The sequence below is a fragment of the Zootermopsis nevadensis genome, unplaced genomic scaffold, assembly GCF_977971745.1.
Source record: "Zootermopsis nevadensis isolate Lab colony 2312 unplaced genomic scaffold, Znev_1.0 Znev_ptg000093l, whole genome shotgun sequence".
NCBI classification, from domain to species: domain Eukaryota; kingdom Metazoa; phylum Arthropoda; class Insecta; order Blattodea; family Termopsidae; genus Zootermopsis; species Zootermopsis nevadensis.
Genome location: NW_028259224.1, coordinates 116,203 through 141,410, shown reverse-complemented (window position 1 = coordinate 141,410; position 25,208 = coordinate 116,203). Strand labels below are relative to the sequence as shown.

The 25,208-nt window shown below is 36.7% G+C and overlaps 1 protein-coding gene across 12 annotated transcripts in view; it reads left to right on the top strand.

Annotated features, from left to right (window-relative positions):
* The window catches only part of LOC147870837 (structural maintenance of chromosomes protein 6-like), a 31,438-nt gene extending 8,633 nt beyond the window's left edge, over positions 1-22,805 (top strand). For 4 of the 12 annotated variants that reach the window (XR_015533119.1, XR_015533120.1, XR_015533117.1 and 1 more), the window contains exons 3-10: positions 87-239; positions 5,724-5,883; positions 6,310-6,505; positions 7,063-7,221; positions 7,880-8,040; positions 11,886-13,689; positions 14,848-14,907; positions 16,520-18,363. Coding sequence is in view for 2 of the 12 variants with exons in the window: in XM_087341819.1 (XP_087197945.1) it covers positions 5,737-5,883; positions 6,310-6,505; positions 7,063-7,221; positions 7,880-8,040; positions 11,886-11,930 (708 nt within the window). In the remaining 10 variants the exon portion in view is untranslated. Of the gene's footprint in view, positions 1-86; positions 240-5,723; positions 5,884-6,309; positions 6,506-7,062; positions 7,222-7,879; positions 8,041-8,937; positions 9,054-11,885; positions 14,235-14,847; positions 14,908-16,519; positions 18,364-21,437 lie in introns of those variants that run through there. The other 8 variants (XR_015533116.1, XR_015533114.1, XR_015533118.1 and 5 more) reach the window with 8 other exon arrangements.
* The last annotated feature ends 2,403 nt before the right edge of the window (positions 22,806-25,208 follow it).

Genomic DNA, 25,208 nt, shown 5'->3' with positions numbered 1-25,208 from the left:
AAAGTGTCATTCCTGGATCGCTTTCGAAGTCACTATAGCTACTTTTATGTTTTGTGAAAGTAAATGACTTAGCAATTCTTTTGAAGGACCTTGAAAACTACATTCGAAATCATCCAGAAGCTCGCCTGGCCAAGATCCAGGATATTGGACGTCATTTTGTGGATGATGGCATCATGTCACAGACAGTGAAATCAGATGTGGAGGCTACTACATCAAGGTGGAGTCGTCTGAGTCAGCAGGTAGAAATAGGGAATTCATTACTTGCTTCTTAAGTCAGCATGATGAGATGAAAGTCTGATAATGTGTAATAATGTGATTGCTCCGTATTAATCTGCTTACCTGTTTGTTTTGACTATTGTACTTTTAAGTTGCCCTCAGTGGACTTGTGGTTAGCGTTTTCGCCACTGGACCCAAGGTTCACGGGTTCAAACCCAGCCAAGGTCGGTGGACTTTTAAGGATGATAAAACTTTCTTCAGAGGGGAAGTAAAGCCGGCGGTCTCATGTCATAGTTTTAGGGCATGTAAAAGAACCTTATGAGCAGGAACAAGATGTTTTGTAAGCAAAATTCATTGGCCATTTCTCACCCGTATCTCTGTTTTTGGAGTTGCAGCCATTTTTACTGTGGTCTGCTTATTGAAAAAAGCAATTTCGGTCATGGCACTGTCCTTTCATGTCTAGTTTCCAAGCAACAGGAAGCACCATCACCAGCACTCAAATTCAGGACTGAGTTTTTGACTTTTCTAAAATATCTTCTTGGTTTCCAGGAAGAAGCACTTCAAATTTCATATGAATTAGAATATATTTTTTTGAACTGTAAGCAAACACACACACAACTCCGAAATTGAAATTAAGATTACCAACCCTATGAAAGTTATTTTTACCAAAAGATCACATGGGGATGATGTCTTGTCAGTGACATCTGAATGTAAGCTAGATGAAACACGCAATGTTGCCACAACAAATAATACTTCATTCATTGTTTGTAGTTGCGTGATTTTTGTTGTTTTGGAAGTTTGAATACTGTAAATGACCTACGTCGTATGTTTACAGAAACTGACATATGTATTGAAGTTACGTTTAGTTGAAACTTGAGGAACGAAATAGAGAACATCTAATTTTGAAGAGTGTCTCTGATGAAGTAATCTCATTTGACAGTGAAATTGAACCAGCTTGTTGTGGCAGTATGGCATCTGGTAATAAGAATAATTCAATTAAAATCTAAAATAAAATTTGGCCAATACCATGACATCCATTGAATTCTCTTGGTGTCCATCATTTTGTTGAAGGTCTCGGTTACTGGACGATATAAGCGTTGATCTGTGTGAACAAATGTTCCTAAGCTTTAAGGGTTGAGTGTCCCATTAATTTGTGTGTGTGTGGTTGGTTGAATAGGACTATATGGTCCTGTTGTGTCGTGATATTGTTATAATGTCTATATATTCAGACAAATAGCACTGTGTATGTCCAAAATGCTTCTAAGGCTTAACAGTACGTCAAAGATTAATTTTTAACCTAATCATCCACTTTAAGGAAAGGATTCTCTAACTAAGATTCACTTGAAATTTTCAAACAATTTGGAATAATTAAAAGGAATTTTGTTTTCCTGCAGAATGTCAAAATCGGACTAAACAGTCTAAAGGCAGTTTAAAATGCCCCTGTTTATATCATTATGACTGTGTATATATTTGAGGGAATGAAGTTCAGACTTCAGCTCTACTTAAAATACCCACGAGTTTATGAGATTGTCATTTTTTATTGGGAAGAAATTGAACTCTTTATATATCATAAAAGCAAGCTGTATCATACTGCAGTACTGTGGGATGTGCTATAGTTTACTACTCTTTCCAGGCAGGTGATACAATACCTTGCTCTGCTAATCCCATTGATACTCTTCAGTCAAATCACCCCTACCCCTGTCTAAATGTCTCCCCCCCTTACAAGGGTCCTGCAGCATACGTATTTGGTCCAAATATTGAACAAAAAAATCTGAGAATGCTCTTTGCTGTTTCAAGGATCTCTATGAAACAAATAACAAGATAGCATATTTAATTCTGTAGCTTCTCAGTTGGTACCTCAGCAATCGACTTGTACCCACAAGTGAATCGTCATATATTGATGTCAAATGCCACCATTTAAATTTATTTTTAAAACATTTTAAACAGTAGATTGTAGTGCCTTAAACCCAGTTTAAAATTACAGGTGACATTTCACTGTGTTTTTCTTCTTGTACAGTCTGAGGAGCAGTGGGTTAAAGAATAATAATTTTGTTGTTTATATAATTTGTTTTAATTAGTATCAAATTAGCAGTGTTCATTTTATTAAATGTGTATGTATTACATATTTACTTGTAGGTTTTATTTAGTATGTGAATGTATCACGTTACCATATCGATAATAATTTTTCTCTAAATGAGTATGAAATTAATTTTTATATATGTAGCAATAAAAAAGGGAATATCTGCCTTTAAAAATTGAGGAATGAATGTATTAACTATAATTAATAGGAAAAATTTATACCGCTGTATGTGGCTTACATCCTGAAATTGGTTACAGGTGTCAAGACTGAGGTTTTCTCATCATTCCAACGAAATATGCCACAGCTGCTTTGTTTTACTCTCTTTCCAGTTCACCATAGTCTCAGGATTCAAATCTGATACCCTAACTTTTCAGTTTTCATTATTTTCCTCAGTTCCTCTGGGTATTGCTGTATTCTGTACAATTTATAATTTACAATGTTCCTGCCAGTTTATGATAAGTGTTCCTCGGAAATGACAAAGCATTATTAAAGTAACAGAGGAATAAATATGGTTACTTTTTTCTTTAATGACAATAGCATGAGGGCCTAATGGAGCTTATGTGTTTTAGTATAAAAAGACAGCTTGTTAGGATTTTGGGATCATACTTTCTGTGCCTTGTGATGATTATCTTTTATTGAAAGTCATTCTACATTTGGCATTGCATTGGAATTTGAAAGGCATGCACTGGCCATGGCTTGATTGCATCTTGCTTTGTGAGTTAGGGATCGTACCGTATTGCTTGAGGACTCTGTCACTAGTCTGAGTAAGAAAGCTTTTATTTGTATTTGTTCTTGTGCCAGTTTTTTTAATTGTCAGTGACATTGCAGCAAAAGTATTAGTTGTAATTACAACTGTTCACCAGTACCAAACATTTTTGTCCCTCTACTGAAAGCTGTTAAACTGCGATATCGTGAACAACGTGGCTGTGTGTACAGCTAAGGTGATATTAAACTACAGGTTGAAACTTTTACACTTATGTTATGGTATTCACCAGTAAGAGTTTTACTAATTGCTAAATTCTGTCCTGTAATTTGTGTTGATGAATTAATTATATTTAGTCTTTCAGAATCCATATACATTTCCACTCGCATACACAGCAACCTTTAAAGTATTAGCAGCTGCCCTCCACATCAGGTGCCGTTTTCATCCGCGAACGAAGGACGCGCTGCACGTACCACGCGCAGTCACAATTAGAATACTCCATTTAACTGTTGTGTGAGGCTCTTCGAACTGCATCGGAGTCACATTCGAGCTAAGAGAATCCTAATTGTTCTTCTTTAAAATGGGGACAACAACGAGCAGCGGTTGCCGTAGTAGCCCGAATGAAAAACTTAAAAGTGTTAGAGCAACGGTTTAAAAGGGGATACATTTTTGACAGCGTGTCCGAGTTCATATTTAACTTGCGGATGGCGTTAACATTCAGGTCATTGTATCTGTCAGTTATCGTCAGGAGGCCAGAATATGTCACAAGGCTGTCCCGGATTTTTCTCTAATTTGTATTTGGAGGTGCCCAATTAGGCACTGCAATTGTAATGAATGAGCTGCTTTTCTGCCGGCCAGTGTGCAGTCGTGGCAGTCACCGGGTGAACTCGCTCGATCTTACCCGTCGAAACAATTTAACGTCAGTGGAAGGCACTATTAGTCGTCTAAAAGTTTAGTCTGTACGGAAGCCGTTTATAGTTTGGTAGATATTGACCACCGTTTCAGATCCTTGTGCCCCCATCATCATACTCGTCGCTGTGGAGAACTCAGATCTTACCAAAATCATCTTAGTTTTTCTTTAATGACGAGTTTATAAAGCCAAGGAAACGATTCAGTCCATTATTGATTTATATAACGTTATTTTTGTAATATAATTAATGATAAATGTACCTTTCTTCAAGAACATATTGACTGAGCAGCCATTTGTTACGTTTTTATGCAGTCAATTTTCCCTAACTAACGTAAGAATCCTCAAACACGTATAGAAAATAGGTCTACTTGTTCAGTGACAAAGAACATCATCGCAGTCACATAATTACAGTTCGGGTTTCGTATTTGTGAGGCTCTGTTCTCAGCCCAAAGACCGTGCTTTCTGATGGAGGTATTTCATGATTTTCCTCAGTATCTCCAGGAAGATGCCTGGATGGTACCTTAAACTACGCCACTGGCCGTCCATCCTGAATACTTTCCGGTTAATTATTAACTAATTATTCTGTCATTCGACGCTGTCTGGTTTGCGATACTGAAGTTACGTAATTTTAAATGACCAAAACATGTTCATGTGTGAAGAGAGACCTAGTATGTTGTTATTCTTTGCAACTAAAACAGGGCTGTGTAAACTTCTCTACATTCGAGTCGAATTGAGTGTGGATGGATGTATTTGGGATCCGAGTAGAAAGAAATGTGTGCCTTGAAACCAGTTGATAGAATATTTTGTAATTTGTTTCCCCTTGTTCTGTTTCTTGTTAATTAATATTCCTTTTTTGGACTGGTCGGTTTATGTCAAATTCCATACTTTCCCCTCGATATAAACGATTTTGAGAACTTTTTGTACAGAAATGCAAACACAAAGGCTTTACGTTCTGCACGTAGTATCCAGTGTATTCAAAAATATTGTTACGATAATAAAATCTAGGAGGGCTTGATGGAGGAGACATGTAGCGCGCATTGGAGGTATATGAAATGTGTACCTCATGTTTGAAGTAAGGAGACCACTGGCAGGACACAGGCATAAATGGAAATTGACTGTGGTGGCGAGTCGAGTGAACACCAGTAAACTTTCGGTTTTCATGTAACACGGGGAATTATATAATTACCAGCTCCTCCAAGTACGTGCCTTCCAAATTGATGTTTACCAAGAAATTCAGTGTGAATTCCTTAGATTTCTATTTCAAGCCATAAACCCAGCTCATTGTAGGATTTTAGATTTCATTGATCTAAAAATGGAATTTGACCCGTATCTCATGTGAAATTGCTCGCTCACTCTGGCCTTCACATGTCCAGATTTTGTTGATTGACTAGAAGTAAATGTGGAAATTGCATATTTGTTTATTCTTGAATTCCTTATGAAATAAGACCTATTAAAAATTACGTACATCTAGTGTCTAGCTGAATGAGAATTGAGTCAGGTGGGCCTGTGTAAGCGAGTAGTGATGTGATACAGTATCGTGAAATATTTAAAATTTGAGTTTAAGCTACATATTTTGTGTGTTTTGTGAGTAATTGTTTAGATGTGGTTACTTAGTGTGGATGTAAGGGAGGACGTAACAGCAGAAAGAAAGTTCTATCTTATTCCTAGGATAATTCATTCAAGAAGTACGGTTTATATGACACAGGTATTATGCATGTAAGTTGTGTTGAAGTCTGTGAAATTAAGTTTGTTACATTTTTATGAAATTATCTAAGAAGTAAAGATGTAGTTCTCACATGTTTCTGATTCTGTAGGTCATCTTTAAAAATGAATGTGAAAGGAGCTTCACTTGAACAAAAGAACTCTGGCAGTCGAGATGAGCGAGTTCGAGAATCAGACGATGCACCGAGCACCTCTAAATTCCGAAGAGATGATGACGGAGACGAATCCAGTTCTAGTGGACACCCCTCAAATGTGAGTTCTATGTAACTGGTGTGTGCGCGCGTACATGCGTGAATATATACTGTATATGAGTCCTTATTTATAGGCACATGATTACACACGCAGAGCATAAATTATAATATGTACCAGGTTGCCATGTTACTAAATATTTGTTTTGGTGCCTGGGTTTCTTCTAAGTCATGTATTCATGTGTGAACATTTTAAGAATTTGGATCTTGGAGTTCCACTTTTGTTGTACTGCAGATTGAAGTTTTGTGTGTCATGAATTGACAGAAAAGTGTGGAACTTTGTACATTATAGGAGCCCCTGAAGATTGATTATTATAGATGTGATTGATGTGTTGCAACTGAACTAGCATGGTTCTGGTGCTCAGGGACAAGTTTGCCTCATTTGTAGAGTTTACTGCAATTTTATTTTAAAAGAATATTGACATTACAGGAACCAAAATCTGGGATCATTGAAAAAATATACATAACAAATTTCATGTGCCACTCATCCTTGGAGGTTCGTCTGAACGGAAGAGGTAATTTTGTTTTTGGGAAGAATGGCAGTGGCAAGAATGCAATAGTTTATGCTCTTGTACTTGGTTTGGGAGGTAACCCAAGAGCTATTAAGAGAGGAACCTCTTTGAAAGGTAACATATTGTAACAAGTTGCTAAGGTCATAGGTTTAGTCTTTGCTTATCTAGCTTGAATTTAGTCCAGTCTGAAAAGTCTGAGTGTACAGTCTACACAGGTAATGAACTGAAATTTGTCATCTCTTATCTTCCCTTAAAACTAATTTCCCAGTACATATTATTTATGTTTTTAAATTTCTTTAATCTGATTATATAAAATAATTCATAGTGTGTACATGTGTGAGCTTGGTAACTCAGGGGGCAGAGAAGATCCAGCATATTGTGCGCTGGATATTCTCCTACCATGACTTACCATTCCTGCACTGATGAAAAAAATTATACCATGGTATTTATTGCCAACCCATTAAGTAAATTTTGTAAGATCGTGATGTTTAATATCATCAAGCCCAAATGACTGAATTAGAGAACATGAGAATTGCGAAGGATCCTCTCAGTTAACCTAATACTGAATGAACAGTGGATTTGGTCCGAAACTTTAATTTTATTTCATATGATATTGGAAGGAAGATTAAGTGTGTGTATCAGAATTTTAGAATTGTTCCTGTTTCTTCCAGAATTTATAAAGAAGGGTAAAGTCACTGCTACCATCGAAGTGACATTGAAGAATACTGGTCACCTTAATTACGAGAGAGAACAATATGGTGACCATATAATTGTAAGGAGACGCTTCGATGCAACTGGTCGCGGCACATACGAAATAAAGTCAGAAGAAGGTACTGGGCTTTCTTTCCCTCTGCTTTTCCTTCATCTCAGATATTGGATGCTCTCAACAAGAAATTTGTTATCTTTAAACAATTAGTTTTTTATAAATAAAATATGACTTGTCCCCTTCCTGATTGTATATGTGTTTTAAGAGGGCATTTTACCATGCACACTGATTATGTGTAAATGTCTGTTTCGTCATATTTGTTTCAAATATGTTCTATTTTTGGCTGTTTAAAAAGATGCGCAGATTTCAGGCCCATTTTACTGAAATTGCGTAAAAGTGTCATATCAGGCTTCTTCTTTTCTGAGAGTCCTGTTGGTCTTCCTCCATATACAGTATTATATAGGAAGTTTCAGTTTATTTCAACTCACGTTACTTGATGTATTGAATTAATAACTTGGGTGAAGGTTGATTTACAAAATTTATGTACTGTACTCCATTCAAACTAATAGTCTTGATTGACTCTACTATATTACAAAATTTACAGCTTTTAAATATTGAAGATTTCTGTAAGTGGCACGTTGCCTATCCTTTCATCTACGTTAAATTGGCACCAGGTCCCGACCGTCTCAATGAAATAGTTTGTTTGGAGTAGCAGTTGATCACATTTGGGTCAGTGGGTTACATTACTGTGTATATCATTTCTCACTTGTTTCCTGTTGCAGGTGAAGTAATTTCCAGGAAAAAAGAAGAACTGGACAAAATTGTTTCAGCATTCAACATACAAATTGACAATCCCGTAACAATTCTGAATCGGGAAGATGTCCGGGAATTCCTAAACAGTAGCAGTTCTCAGAAGTACAAATTCTTTATGGAAGCAAGGAAGGTAGGACATGTGCAGAGTCGATGTCACATAAACGAAAGGTCGCTACCATTTTAAACTCTAAGAAAGAGGTTGTTATTCTGTTCAAATGTTGATTAATGTTTACAATAGAATGAGTTTTATGTTACAACCTTTTTTACAATTCAGATGGCTGTCATTTTCTCTTTAAATTGATTAAATTGTGTAATGCACTTATTTGCATCTGCGCTGTAGTGAATGCATATCAGACTGAACAGCAGTACCAGTTTTATTTTATTCAGACAAACTTACAATTAACTTGGCTTGAGATCCCAATTTTCTGTCGATGTTGATCTTGCTAGTTGTAATGCCATGTGGGTACCTTTGTCTTGGAGGAACATACTGGAGGAAATATGTTCTTCCATGACTTTGATACTTACCTGTTCTCTGTGAGAAACTCGAACTTCATCCCCACTTTATGTTTATCCTTTCGGGAAATACGCCGTTGGCGACGGATTTTGTGGAAGTCGCTTGCTTTGAAAATTATATTTTTATTTGTTTGTGGTTTATTTTTCGCCACTGTCATTAGCTACTAGTTAAGACTTTATGGCATTAGATGATATATAATGGATGGGAATTTAAGGTACTGACCCAGGATGTGCCTGGAGGGACTGAGGGAAGTCTCAGGATAATAGGTCTCCAGGCTGAAATTTGAACCAGGGACCTCCTGTGTATAAAGCACATGGTAACTACACTGCTGCAATGGTTGTTTGTTTTATGCTGTGTTTATTCCAGAAAAATTACTACTCATTTACTATTAAAAATTGTAATACTCAGGGGAAGTAAAAGAAGGCAGGGAAATTTTGTATTGTATGTAAGGAAGCCAGGGTCCACCAACTGAAGAAGAATAAGATTGTATTTGAATGTTTTCTATTTGTGCAGATTGTAATGTGCAAGCAGCAAGAAATCAGGTGACTTGTCCTCTAGGTTATGGTAGAAATTTTACCAACGTTTCGGAGGCATTAAGCGCCTCTGCGATGTAGGCGAGTTTCAACCAGACTACACATTGCAACATTGCATCAACTTCATATTTATCGTGCTTGCTTACATTTTGTTAAATCTTGTAAATTTTGTACTGGAAGTTGCTACGTCAAGTTTTGATGTAAGTGAAAGTAATAAACTCGGTGTCATTTGCAATCAATGATTAAGTGCCACTTCTGTGCAACTCCTTTGGTGTTGTGGTACTATTAAATGACAAATGCACATTTTTTAAAAAATGCTACTTTCATTTGAGTGAGAAATCAGACTTTGGAAGCTGCTGGCAGGGGCACAGTGGTTATGGGTCAATTGTTACTGATTCCAGACAACTGACATCACAGACATTGGACCATCACTGTTACGCTGTGCATACATTTCTTAGCTCGTTAAACATTTGTTTAAGTTGTTAAATATGAATTCATGAAGCCGTTGTTGTTAATCCGTAAATATTGGTCTGGTCGATGTTAACCAACGTTTCAGAGGTCATACTGCCTCCATCATCAGGGCGATGAGTCTGAAGATTTCTGTCTTCTGGGTTGTTACGCTGTGTAGTCTGGTCGATGTTAACCAACGTTTCAGAGGTCATACTGCCTCCGTCATCAGGGCGATGAATGTGCCAGTTGGGTGAGTGGTGCTGTTTATAGGAGCTGGACCGTGAATGGAGTATGACCTCTGAAACGTTGGTAAATGTCTACCTGATTACACAGTGCTACAACCCAGAAGATAACTATCTTCGTTCACACTGCCATTAGAACCTCAAATCCTACTAAGAAATTACTTAATATATCTCAGAGCAGTGCTTTGATTCAGATTAATAGTAAATTGGTATGCTGCATCTTGTCTTAAATATAACCTGAAAGTTGATATTGTTAACCTCTACAGTTAGGCAACACTATGCAGAGTCAAACAACTAGTTTTGTATCAACCCTGATCATGGAGACTATATGAACATTTCCAAAATGTTGGTAAGAACTTGCTGTATGGGATCACAACCCAGAAGATCACAATTGGCATTGCCTTAAATAGCTTTTTCTTTGTCATTGTTCATATGGAATGAGCTGTGACTAGTTACGGGCTGGACAACTGAAATTTTGTCCTCTAGCCTCTGCATCCAGACTCGTATCCAATGGGTACTGGGGTCCCTTCCTCGGAGTGTGGTGTGACTGGGTCGTGATGCTGACCACTCACCCTCATCTAGTGCTGAGGTCAAGAATTAGGAGCTATACCTCCTCTCCCCCCCAAGTGACCTACATGGCGCATAATGGGATGGCTTTACTTTTATTGTGCATGTGGAATGTTATTACCATGCAGTCTTTTCCTCATTTAACACTTCAGAGACAGGGAAATCAGTCTCCAGCATTTCACTGGAAGGAAGCAAAGAAGGTCCATACGTGTCTCTGCGTTGCTTAGTGAGCATTTTGTGGAGTGTCATTGATACCACAACAGAAGATCTTTTGTTTTTAGTGCCAAATAGACCTCTGCAACAGGAAACCTTTGTCTTGCCTTTTGGTGGTCTGATAAGGGATGGTTATTTTCATATGAAGAGAGAATGGCTTCCTGAAGAAACTCCACAGCTATTGCAGTACCCTCCAGAATACCAGAGTGACCAAGAAACCGACTGTAGTTCCTCCCAATAGGAGGCCCATCAGGTGGTCTGTGAATTTCTGTAGTTGTGCTCTCCCTTGAGATTAAAGATGATATGCATATGACATGATAAAGATGGTTCTGAGACAACATCCATTTATCTCACTCAGCAGTTTCCTAGAACATGGATTAAAATCTATTATTTCTTGCATTCTATTGCTGAGGAAGGTGAACCTTTCTCCTTGATTTAATATTTGTAAATTTTTGGATTCTGGGTATTCCAGTAGTGCTCTAGGATTGGTGACCAAACTTCTCTATGTTACTTGTTGTGATTTACCATTACATCCTAGAATAAGTCCATTTGCCTTTCCCTACAGTAGTTAATTATGTCTGCCAACATAGACAGCAGCAGTTTGATTGAGTCACAGAGCAAGTATGCAGAACACCCTTGCCATTGGCTCTGTTCTTCACTGGGATTGGTGTTGAGTCAGGTCAGGTCAGGTCTGAACAGCATAAATACCATCATCGTACACTCTCAAAGCTAGGTGAGTGGACCCCCTTTTGGGGAATTTGTCTGTGGCTGCAGACTCACCATATGCCTAATCCTCAGACTTGAATTCTGCTGTTGTAATCTCATAAACATGGTAGCCATCTGCACTGGTTTCCCAGGGATCCATGCCACAAATTTTTCTGAGTTCTGGAATTGATCCAGTCTTCACAACTCTCAGTCTGACTCTCTCCCAGTGATTTATCCGTGAAATTACGCCTCAGAGCCATTCCTTAGCTGCTGCTGCTCAAGATAGGTAGGTGTCATGCCTTTCTCTTCAGGAAACACATCAGTTTCTATCTCCGCACTCTACACCGTTGACCTTGAACTTCCACAGTGACGCCCATGTCCTGATGACCACCATACCTGAGCATAGCTGGTGGATCCATGGCTGCTGACAGCTGGATATCTCCGGCTTCCCTCTGCAATTTACTGACTTGAACAGCAGAGCCCCCATCATTGGTCCCAGGCTGAGTCAGCAACAGAGTTTTTCAGTCAACCTTCTTGAGGAAACCTTTCCTCTTTCTGCCCCTCTTATAATGCAAGCCAGCCTGATTATTCTTCTTGATGGTCAGGTTCGAGATACCTGTTTTAGCCAGACCCTTCACCAGAGCTCCTAAGAGATTTTGCCACTTCTCTGCACGAGGAGAGGATAACCATGTTTACAAATTTGAGAACCCTGATAGGTTGTTATAATGGCATGCATTATTATGTTTTGCAGAAGTCCAGCTCGAGTTCCAGAGATTCCGATCCCCATCGAACTTAGAGCCCCGGCTTGCAAGGGCTTTGAAAGAACTGAGAGTCGTGGAGGAGGCAACTTGCCTGTTAGAACTTGCTTCTGATGATCCAGAAGGGATTGAAGGACAACTTAAGCGTTGCACGGTATGAAAACAGAAAATTGTGATACAGAGCACGAGCAGATCTATATTATTATGGACATAATTATCCAGGACACTTAGTGTGTTTGTTGAAATTCATAGAGAAGCGAGGGGGGACATTAATTCAAGTACCATAATAATTCAGAGCAAGAAGATGGCTGACCGTCTTTGGAGATGTTGCGAATGTGTAGACTGGTAGATATTGACCAGTGTTTCAGAGGAGCATGCTGCCTTCATTATCAGGGTGATGACATACTTATTACACTGATGATGAAGGTAGCAAACTCATGTACGTATTATGAGAACATAAAATCTCAACTCAGAGCAGTTTCCTTTCTTGTGATGAAAAGTGCAGATAAGAACAGACACATTAGTGCTGTTCCATATCCTCATTGAGTTCTTTTTAACGTTTTGTGACTCGCTAATTTTTATAGTGAGACGTGGTTTGCGCCCCATCTCACTTTATTTCATTCATAGCAATAATTTGAGCTGCTTAATGCTAGACGAAGTTAGTACCACGACGTGTTGAAACAACAGAAGACTCGATTACTATCTCATCTTCTGATGCAATTGTACGCAGGCCACCACCATGTAAGATTAAATATTAAGATAAATTTAAAAGATACCTGAAAAAGTATAAACAATATTAATACGAGTATGTACACCCCCATTTGATTTATTCAGAATTTAAGGTGCGTACTTAAATAAGTTTACCACACATATTATAATAGTTTCACTATGTTTTAATATAATTTGTAATATATAGCTGACTTTCAAAACGCTATGAAGTTGACTCAGCACAAATATGTTTCCAGTATATTTTTTAAACAGATTATTTTGAACCCAGATATAGTATAATGATTTTTATTTATAGTTATAGATGTAATTATCAGACATAATTTTTACTCAAGGGAGATTTAAGAGTATTTCCTTTGCTTCATCATAAAGCAGCATTTAGTAAAAAGAAGTTTCTACAGACACAAGCAAAGCTTTAAAATGCCAGCCCAGTTTTTAAAAATTTGAACATGTTTCATAATTATCACAGATACTTTGAAATGTAATCTGAGGACAGGAATGTTGGGTTGAATTCCCCTTTGTATCGTCACAGATAAAAACGTGAAAATTTTTAAAGCACTGTTAAATACTGCAATTTGTATTTTGAGTCTTCTGATTCCAAGTTGCACCAACATAACTGCTATAAATTGGCTCTGATTAATCAGAGTTTAATTGGAGAGGGCATCCACATGCACCGAAGAAACGTATCGATCAGTAACAAACAAACTTCGCCAAATTATCTTTATCAGATGAACAAGAAATTGCAGTAGAAATTCAAATTAAATTATAACCTATAATAACCTTACTTAAAGCAATTAATTGTAGCACATATGAACTAAAACAAGGAAGGTTAAAAGAATCAGGCCAATTGAGGAGGGCATCTAAACACAAATTACTTACCTTACGTACATTTATGCCAGGCGCTCTCGTCTAAAACTTCTTTGCAGATTATAGCAAACACCGGTCAATGATTGACGATAGAAGACGGATTACCAACAACAGATCGTATATCAATTGCGAAGTGCTCATCCTGCCATCTATGAACAATGTAGAAACAACATAATGATGCAGAGATACCGGTAGATGGACGAGGTATTTAACAGAATCGCCAAAAATAAAACTAAAGGAAAGCTGTTTGTGTTACATTCACATAGTTGTGCATAAGAAGCATTTCTCACTCTTTGTCACAGTGTTCACATGATTGAATGCTTTGGTGGGGGCAATAGTTTCTGGGTTTTGATTACTGCATGAAACATTACCGTAAAATGTGAACTGCCATGGAGCAAATGTTTGATGGATATGGTCCCACAAGTAAAAGAATAGGACTTCTTTCAAAAATGACTTGCACTATATTAGTTTCATAATTACAATTTCTCAGACACCTGCAATCTATGTTCCTCCCTCAGAGAGAGAGAGACCATGTTTTGCACCCGTACAAAGCAAGAGGCAAAATTATTGTTTTGTACATATTGATCTTTAGTTTCTCAGAAATCAGACGGGAAGTCAAAATATTTCGAACTGAAAATTGTCAAGCATTTCCTCATGAGTATCATTTCGATTTATTATTGTTGCTCCCAAATATTTAAACTTTGTCATGCTTTTAATGGAATGGAATAAAAGAGCAGAATAAAACCACATCTTACATATTTTTCATTTACACTGACTGTGAAAATGCTCCTGCACTGTCTATAACATAATCTTGTGTCATTTTGTCTCTCATTTATCATTCTGGCATCAAAAGAAAACAATAAAATATGCAGGTCTGTTATTTCTCCTACCCAATTTAGTGATTCCCTTGTTGTTCGACTCTGTTCGTTTCTTTGAGCAACAGAAATGCCTGAAGGATTTCTAAATTTACTTCCACTGATGGAACAATCTGAATGACAATAAGAAAACAATTTCATATATACACGTCATGTAACAGATATTAATAACCAGTAAAACTATTGTACATCTCACCTCTGCACATCTTAGTGCTCTTATTTCAAATAATTCATTTAACGTACATACAGGAGGCAAATTTGTTATCTTCAGATCTAATACCAGGGCTAGGAAAAATCAGTTGAAAGATTTACTATAAATAAGAAAGTAAATCAAAATGTTTCTCATTTATGGTGGCATAGGTTGTGTTGTGATATCTCTGGAGAGAAATTTACTGTCATGGCAATAACGTCGGTCAATCTCATCTTAATTTCTACTTTGAAAATTCTTTTTGTTTTCCAAAATGCAAGATTGTGGTCTGTGTTTCAGAGGAAGTGCTCCTTTCTGAGGAAAGGGCCACAGAAGAGGAAAAAATGCACTTAATTGAAGGTGAGTTCAAAACAAATGCACGTTGCATTAGTTTTGGTTTTGTAATTATGAAAAAATAAATATTGTAGATGGGTGATTTTCTTTCCAAACACTTCGCAACAAAAAAAATTGTTTTCATATTAACAGCTGCATTATTATCCTGAGTATCTTAGGTTCTCCTTACTTCCACAAATTGTATATCTTATATGTCAACAGAGCTCTTCAGCATCATAATTGTCACACTTGCTTATATGTTTTATAATCACAAAGTAATGTGCGTGTTACACCTGTTATACGAAACAAGCCTGATTCTTATTTTGATTGACGAATTTTAAGTTTGTCATCTTACTTAAGTATTTGGGTTTGAGTTAAAACAAATTGGACCTGTGCACATATCTAATTATTACTTTAATATCAGTTTGTTTACATTTTTATGCTATGAATTGAATATGTTCCTTATAAATACTGTATGACATGCTCTGAAAACCATTTTTCTTTTAATAAGACCAGTGAAAGTATACATTTGTTACAATATATTTCATTTGTTTCACCATTGACAATTATATCGAAGTTACAGAACGTTACTCCACAAGAAAATATGATGTGTTATTTCTGGTAGTTGTTTGAAGATGATACAGAATGAAATTTGAAAGGATTCACCATCTAAATAACTCTACTAAGGATTAAGGAGTTGTACTCAAAGCAGATTAAGGAAGGTTATCTGTTCTTTGTTGAAGCAAATTATATTACTATTATCTGGTTGTGGCAACAGCTTCTTCAGGACATTCTGCAGGGAATGAGGTTTCAACAAGTCAGATCTCTACCCTTCTGCCATGTGCCATTGGCGTCAGTTCCTTTGTTACTCCAGAAGGGTGGGTTAGGCAAGCAGGACTAGTCCTTGGTCTCTGAAGTCTCTCAGGCTTACCCTGTTATACTTCTTTTGGGGGTATTCCAAGAAATGTGACTAGAATTTCACAGTTGTCATCAGCATTTACTGAAATGAAGGAACAGATATGTAGTATTTAGCAGACATTTGAATATGTATCCTGTCACTAGAGGTGCCCATGTATGGGACAATTTCAAATTTTCATGTTCCAGAAATTTAAATGAAAGTAGTATTTCTCAAGAGAATGGCATAGCAGGTGCAATTGGACTTTGTATAGAGAACTTGCCAGATGAAATGAAATGCTACTATATCAGGACTTTGCTCTCTTTGTTGAGGATGTGAATATCAAAATTGAGGTTAAGTCATTATTCTTTAATTTATATACATTTTGTTTATTGTCATTAACATGTAATTTTCAGACTTTGCTTGCAGGACTGAATTTTGAACTTGATTTAAAGCTGTTTTATATTTAAGTATATCAGGTGTGACAGATCATAAGATTTTCTTACTATGTTCTACTGCATTTCTTGTCATTAAGAGTTAAAATATATATATGAATAATTGCTGCTGCCTCTTGTTACAGTATTGTAGTTTATTTATTAACTACAATTTAAATTGCATTATAATAATTAAATCAATTTGAATTTTGGTTGATTTGAATACAGTATACACTTACAGACACAAATTAGTGATCCGTAAATGTGGATTTAATTATGTTTGTTCATTTTATAAATTTAATTATTGCAGGTGCTGGGAACTCTTTGGTCACGAAATAAATATGACGAGTGAGTTTATTAAGAAATCGCTTGCAGTGTCCAAGTGGAATGACTTGTTGAATAGTTATGTGTATGGGATCCATGACTTACTTTTGTACTACCTAAAACGTGAGCTGTCCGATGAAGAAAAAGAAGGTTTGTAATTACACTGGCACTTTTACATGCGTATTCTTAAATCTCTGAATTTGAATCGCTGTTCGAACTGAATAGCCGTGAATATGAGGAATAGACACATTGAAGGTAGGATTCAGCTCCACACGTAGCAGATGGATTTTAAGGAAAAAAATATAACTGGATTTAAATTCTGCATGCTACCCTATAATTCCAGGCACATTTTCCAATGCCTACACAAATGGCATCATCACTCCCCTTTGGTTAATTGTGTGAAACTTGCAGGCGTTCCGGTTATGAGCATAGGAAACTTGTTACTCTTCATGATAGCATGAAAATGTTGCCACATGTATAGAGTGAAAAACACCAGAGACAACTATTCTTGAGTAACTGTACCCCCTCCCCTCAGTGTCTGTTCTTCCATCATATGTAAAATGAGACTCGCTAGGAAGAAATTATGGTACCTACATTTTTTTAGTTCCCTTACCTGTGACGTTGTTTATTCCTACCCATCACTTTCACACACAGAATCAACATAATTCACTGGGATGATACACTACAGACTTTTTTATAATTAATAATCTTCATTGATAGAAAGGGGATCTGGGGTAGCTGAGTCAGTATAGTGAGTGATTATAGACTTGACAGCCGGGGGTTTGGTCCCCAACATAGACAAAGGGTTTTTCCTCCTCCTGTCTTTTCCTGAGGGCTGACTACCTGCCCCTATCTAGTGTCGAGGTTAACACCAAGTGCCTACATGGTGTGTAGTGGGACATAAGAATGATAATAATACAAAAATAGAAGTTGCGTATTTAAACATGGACTTTCATGCTTTTTCTCCAATTTTTCTTTTTACTATTGATAATTATTTTCATAACTTATTCAGCAATCAGTAATTAAATCAGTTGAAGCAGTATAATTTTAGATAATATTTCCATAAAAGTAATTAATTACAAATGTATTCTGGCCAGAGAACAATAACTTTAATTTGTTCATTAAATTTCTTCTATTCTACCTGAGCATTTGTGGGTAATCTAAGGTTGCTTATGTTTGTCCCTAAAGTTTGGGACTGAAAAATGTAGTCCGACTGATATTACACAGTGATGAGCCTGGCCACTATTAAAAAAATTGTTGCCTGCTTGCAGTAAGTTAAGAAAAGTTTGTAATAAATTCTGTGAAATATAAATTGAAGGGACATAATTTGTTTTGCACTAAAATGTATTTCATATCCATGTAAGCAGTTGATATTATTATTATTATTTCAGTTGTGTACTTGATTTTAGATGTCTGTTCCTTATCCAAATACCTGATCACTGGATCATTTGTAGATACAAAATCTTCAATGATTTAAGTCTAAAAGTCTGTATAGTTTTCTTATTGCCACCTGAAGCCATTCTGTCATGCTTATCTTTGCCGCTGCGAAGCACCATTTCTCTACCTCAGCCACTTGGCTATTTTTATTGAATTATTTCTCTTATCATGGAAGCATATCATGATTACTTTAAGTGTTAATTATTTTAGTGAAATATATTAAGTTGTCACACTCCTTAATGGAAATAGGAAAGCAACACACCTCATCCTGATGTCTCAGCCTATCATCATTTACAGTTGGCACTGCGATTGTATTTAATTTGATGTTTTAATAAATGTAAATTGGAAAGTGATGATTATAATAACAGCATTAAAATCCCTGTATAGACGACAGTATGATTGTTTATTGCACAGCTCGGATCATCGTAAACCCTCTCGGCTCTTGTATTACTATTGGAGGAACTTGGATAATTAAAGCATGTCAGTTTCCCTTTTCATTTGTATTTTAAGTTACCAATCAAAGAACTGAATGAGACGTAGTGTCATATTTGGTAGCTGGGAAAAACTGGTAACAAGTTTAATAGATAAAAAGATGTTATCTTTCGAGGATGAACATCTCGCATCGGTTCTACAAGTTTATACATTCATGTGGCTTAGATTTACAAGAGTACCAACATACAGATATTGTTCAGTGTGGATTGCAGGAACATAGAAATAGTCACGTTTACAAGAAAGCATTGAAGATAGCTAGAACTTTATCTGGAATTCTTGTAAGTTATGTGTGATTGTTATTTGATTATGTATGTAGAATTGTAAGGATAACGTTTTGTGCAATCGAATATTTATAGGTTTCAGGAGCACGTGTATGAAATTTGTGAAAAATAGGTTTGGGGCTGAATATTAAAGCTGTTTCTCCTCTGAATTGGAAAATAATCTCGACGAAGTGACATACGGTCTCCCCGGACAACTTCATATGCAACAGATGAAAAACAAAAGCTGTTTTGTCAGTATATATCGCGATATGAAGACGTATGGTGGGTATGGCTCCATGCGGTTTCAGGGCTGTTCTGAAAGCTGTGATGACGAGAAAAGGATGCCAGATTTTGTCGAGAATTGAACCCAAGTCCTTTGAAGGAAGCAGAATTGTTGGTTAGTTAGACTTTGTTTTATTCTTTAAATTGTAAATTATTTGTGAATGAATCTAGCATTTGCTTTTTATGAACGTGACATGAAGTTTTAAGGATGAGTTGTGTAATTAGTAATTAGCATTTTTTCAGTCGATAGTAGTAGCAGCTGTTTCATTAGACTAATCCTCGCCTACTAACTGTTTTCCACAATTTTGCTTCACATATTGATCACAAGGCATCGTCTTGATAAGAGATATCATAAATCAAATTTTCGAAGGAAGCTGTTTTACCAGCTAACCTAGAACCTTAATAGTGCAGTGGCGTTCGGCCGCTCCAGTGGCGTGTGGCTGTGAGCGTGATTTTAGTTAAATATTCTTGACTCGTTTATTGATTTTCGTTTTTTAGCGACGCTTTATCAACTGCATTATGGATAAGGTTATTTATGAATGATTTATTTCCAAGTTGTCGTACCCTGTTTTTTTAAAAAGGTACTATCATTGCTACCTGTTTGGAACGACTGTCGTTGATTGATTGTATATTTAACTAAGTTTAATCGACTGCGCTGGTTATTTAGTGTACAATAAAGCTGTCTCTTTAAAATTTCATCCTGGACGTGCTGTAATCTTTGTAAGTTAAGTGGCGTTCGGCCGCTCCAGTGGCGTGTGGCTGTGAGCGTGATTTTAGTTAAATATTCTTGACTCGTTTATTGATTTTCGTTTTTTAGCGACGCTTTATCAACTGCATTATGGATAAGGTTATTTATGAATGATTTATTTCCAAGTTGTCGTACCCTGTTTTTTTAAAAAGGTACTATCATTGCTACCTGTTTGGAACGACTGTCGTTGATTGATTGTATATTTAACTAAGTTTAATCGACTGCGCTGGTTATTTAGTGTACAATAAAGCTGTCTCTTTAAAATTTCATCCTGGACGTGCTGTAATCTTTGTAAGTTAAGGGAACATAGACTGAAATGTATTCGATCTTATTCTTTTTTTTATTGGCAGTTGAATTTTAAGGAGAACGTTTTACGTAAGGGGGCTGCAGTTCACAAATAACTTGGCATTATTACATTTTCATGCAAATTATGATTCACCCACGTAGTACTATGATTATGTCGTTAAAAATTTCAGAAGATTTAAATTAGCTCAGTGTAGTATCCAGTGGTGGTTTCCTGAGAACATGGTAATGGACGTTCGGGTTTATGTAAAAGACCGGGGGGGGGTTTCACCAGCTGAGCGACTCTTAGCTACTCAAGAGGGATTCTGATCGGGAAATATATAGTAAATATTACCAGAGTAAAATATTTATTTATATGTTAAATTGACAAATTCTTGTGAAGATTAAATTACGTAATTAGGATCTTCATACATTGTAATGAAGGTTTGCGTAATGGAATTACATGAAAAATGTAATTTGCCCTGGTATAATTTATATTTTTAAGTTTGTTTATTAAACTAACTTTTTACTTTTAAGGAATACAGAAGTTTGTTGGGAAAATTAGATGCCAAGATTGTGTTTGTTGTGATGTTTGACATGAATGTTGACCTTGAAGACTGGTAAGTAATTTGTTTTAACAATCAGCAAAGTTGGATCTTGTATTTATGGGTTTTTGTATGAATCTCTCCGTTAACAGCAATTATTTCTTTGAACATCGTTAACCAGTTGGCCTTTGGAATGGTCAAGTGTTGTGTTTTCTTCGCGGTACGGACTGAATTCTTAAATTATATTTTTGATTATAAGGTTAAGGAGACTTCAATGATATTAGGTTTGATCTGGTGTGAACTTTTGTCGTGATATTTTTGAGCATTCGATTTCTATGAGACAGGGAATTTCTTGCACTGATGAAAGGGGAATTGTTCAAAGACTCCAAATAGGACGGGATTTTACCGACCATAACTTTAACTTTCAGGGATATGTAATACTTCTATATCGATCGACACTTCAAAGAGATGTCCACAGACAATTTTTTTTCTGGGATTGATTTACAGTATTTTGGTTCTTCTCATGTCATGGAACACTAGCAGCTGAAATTGATATATTTTTTAATCGCTTACGTTTTAAGAAGTACTAAGGTCGATTAACGAATATTATGTCATTACAATTCCTGGACCAGGGAGTGAAATTAGGCTCCTCTGCCCGACCCAAGAAAATATGTATTTTTACCTGAAGATGTGAGCAGATCCAGCTACTGAAACGTGGTGTCTAGTTTTAGTATATTGAACGATGGAGTAATTTAATGATTTCAGTACAGATTATTTTAAGAAGAACTCGGGGCGAAGGACATATATAGTTTAGCTAACTACAAAATTTCTTGTTGTTGTTATTTGTTGATATTTCAGGTTCTGATGGTTTACCGAAATTTCGGAGCTGTTTCAAGGCAGTCGCATCTGAAACGTCGGCCAGTGTCTGCCACAATACACGGCGTAGCAGCCAAAAAGACGGCCATCTTCATGTTGGTTTATGGTTTGGACAAATGAGGTTTTACCTCTGTGACAAAATTGGTTTGATAATGTGATTCTGAGTTAACATTGTTTTGATTTAATAATTTTTGTATCCTTTTATTTATATAACTATAGAACTCGTTTTAGTTTTCATGTTCTAGAAGCAGTTTTTACCTGTTTTTAGTGACACGATACAAAATAGCCCAATATTTTATTTAATTATGCTCGTAATCTGTTATGAGAAACATTATTTTGTGATACGCGAGTTCTGTTTCGAAATATTAGAATGACCTTGAAAAATCTTATCAGCCGTCACGCCCTCACTTACCCCACTGGATCGACTTTTACCCATGGGTTTGGTTCTTCATTTACCCTGAAATATGCCCCATAGCATTTAAATAATGCCATGGATGTCGAAATTATTTGCTTCCCAATTACAGCAATGTAGGATGTTCAACAGAACAACCAATCATCTTGTTCGCTCGTTTACAAATGATGTTACGTCATCTGAGTGAGATCCAATATCGGGTCCATTACGGAATAGTGGCTGCTGCACTGTTTTATGGACGATAAGAATTAGGCACTTGAGATAAATAATCAATTTAAGTTTTATGAAGATAACTATATAGTCTGATAGATATTGACTGATATTTCAGAGGCGATTGCCCTGATGATGGAGGCAGTAATAACATCCGAAACATCGGTCATGATCTGGTGAAACAGTTCATTAACCAACAGTTTCCTATGGTGGCGCGTCGTGTTCTCTTTGAGGTTGGAAGCAGATTCTCATTTCGTAATTCTCGATGCCCTGATAACGCAGACAAACTTCTTTTGTGGTTCATTCGCATTTTAATTTAATTTACTAAAAATCATGGAAATTAATTTGCGAAGTAGAAGAAGTGTTTCTGTTGGTCTCGCTATGTATGTCTGTCTGTCTGTCTGTCCGTCAGTCTTCTGTATATTACTGCAGAAAGAGGTAATTATACAGATTGTATATTCATGTTGTATTTTTATAACTCGAGAGATTTTCCAAATTGAAACGTAATTAATTATATGTGATTAGGATATGTTTCCCCACCGTTTAAATATTTTCCCAACCAAAATTCTATATGCATTCTTCACTTTCTGTTCTTCCCCACATTCCCAGCACATCTTAAATTCATAAATTTCACTTGTGCTCATACTGTTTGTCTTGTCTTTTGTGGCACCCTATACCAGGGGTTATTGCCCCGCAGCTCACTTAAAATACAAAATCTTGACATCGAAGTTCAGAATGATGTTTTATAGAAGTTCACACATTTATTCCAGCATCCACGTCAAACTTCATGACCCTAGTGGTTGTTGGCGAAGAATATTTCCGTAAACGTAGCATTTCTATTCAAATTTGGATTTACATTTGGTTTGTGACTCGTTATTCCCTTCGTGCTGATAACAAGTTCTCATAGAAGTCAAATCTGACATGTAGGCAACCTCCCAAACACCTGCGCCTTGCGGGCTAGTCCGATGATAATGGAATGGCAAGCTGTTTTGTCGTCAGCTTCTCAAGACTTGGGACAAGAACTTCTCAAGACTTGGGACAAGTGACTTCTCAAGAATTGGGACAAGAACTTCTCAAGACTTGAGACAAGGACTTCTCAAGACTTGGGACGACTGACATCTCAAGACTTGGGACAAGACCTTCTCAAGACTTGGGACAAGTGACTTCTCAAGACTTGGGACAAGAAATTCTCAAGACTTGGGACAAGTGACTTCTCAAGACTTGGGACAAGAACTTCTCAAGACTTGGGACGAGTGACTTCTCAAGACTTGGGAGTCTAGTCCTGATAGGGATGGGACAGGTCAAATTTAGAAGGAAAATTTTTTGAAATTCTTCAAAAAATCAAAAAACGCTGCAAACCTTCTGAAATGCACACAAAACCAAAAATTTTCGGAAAATTCGGAAAAAAATTAAAAGTTGAAAATTTTCAAAAATTCTTAGTTTTGTGCGCTTTTTGGACGATTTGCCACGTTTTTCGAAATTTTTCGAAAAAATTGAAATTTCTCAAATTTGAGAATTTTCAAAATTTTTCGAAATTTAAAAAAAATTAAAAACGACTGCAAATGGCGTGAAACGCGAAGAAAACTAAGAATTTTCGAAAAAATTGAATTCAGCTAAGACAGGTGAGGCACAGCCCTAAACAAGCAGACAAGTCTTGGGAAAATAACTTCTCAAGACTTGGGACGAGTGACTTCTCAAGACTTGGGACAAGTGACTTCTCAAGACTTGGGACAAGAACTTCTCAACACTTGGGACAAGGACTTCTGAAGACTTGGGACTTCTCAAGACTTGGGAGTCTAGTCCTGATAGGGATGGGACAAGTCAAATTTAGAAGGAAAAATTTTCAAATTTTTCGAAAAATCAAAAAACGCTGCAAACCTTCTGAAATGCGCACAAAAACAAAAATTTCCGGAAAATTCGGAAAAAAATTAAAAGTTGAAAATTTTTTGAGAATTTTCAAAAATTTTCGAAATTTTAAAAAAATTAAAAACGACTGCAAATGGCGTGAAACGCGAAGAAAGCTAAGAATTTTCGAAAAAAATTGATTTCAGCTAAGACAGGTGAGGCAAAGCCCTAAACAAGCAGACAAGACTTGGGACAATAACTTCTCAAGACTTGGGACGAGTGACTTCTCAAGACTTAGGACAAGTGATTTCTCAAGACTTGGGACAAGAACTTCTCAAGACTTGGGACAGGTGCCTTCTCAAGACTTGGGACAAGAACTTCTCAAGACTTGGGACGAGTGACTTCTCAAGACTTGGAACGAGTGACTTCTCAAGACTTGGGACAAGTGACTTCTCAAGACTTGGGACAAGAACTTCTCAAGACTTGGGACGAGTGACTTCTCAAGACTTGGGAGTCTAGTCTTGATAGGGATGGGACAGGTCAAATTTAGAAGGAAAATTTTTTGAAATTTTTCGAAAAATCAAAAAACGCTGCAAACCTTCTGAAATGCGCACAAAACCAAAAATTTTCGGAAAATTCGGAAAAAAATTAAAAGTTGAAAGTTTTCAAAAATTCTTAGTTTTGTGCGCTTTTTGGACGATTTGCCACGTTTTTCGATTTTTCGAAAAAATTGAAATTTCTCAAATTTGAGAATTTTCAAAAATTTTCGAAATTTAAAAACGACTGTAAATGGCGTGAAACGCGAAGAAAACTAAGAATTTTCGAAAAAATTTGAATTCAGCTAAGACAGGTGAGGCACAGCCCTAAACAAGCAGACAAGACTTGGGACAATAACTTCTCAAGACTTGGGACGAGTGACTTGTCAAGACTTGGGACAAGAACTTCTCAAGACTTGGGAAAAGAACTTCTCAAGACTTGGGACAAGAACTTCTCAAAACTTGGGACGAGTGTCTTCTCAAGACTTGGGACAAGACCTTCTCAAGACTTGGGACAAGTGACTTCTCAAGACTTGGGACAAGAACTTCTCAAGACTTGGGACAAGAACTTCTCAAGACTTGGGACGAGTGACTTCTCAAGACTTGGGACAAGAACTTCTCAAGACTTGGGACAAGTGACTTCTCAAGACTTGGGACAAGAACTTCTCAAGACTTGGGACGAGTGACTTCTCAAGACTTGGGACGAGTGACTTCTCAAGACTTGGGACAAGTGACTTCTCAAGACTTGGG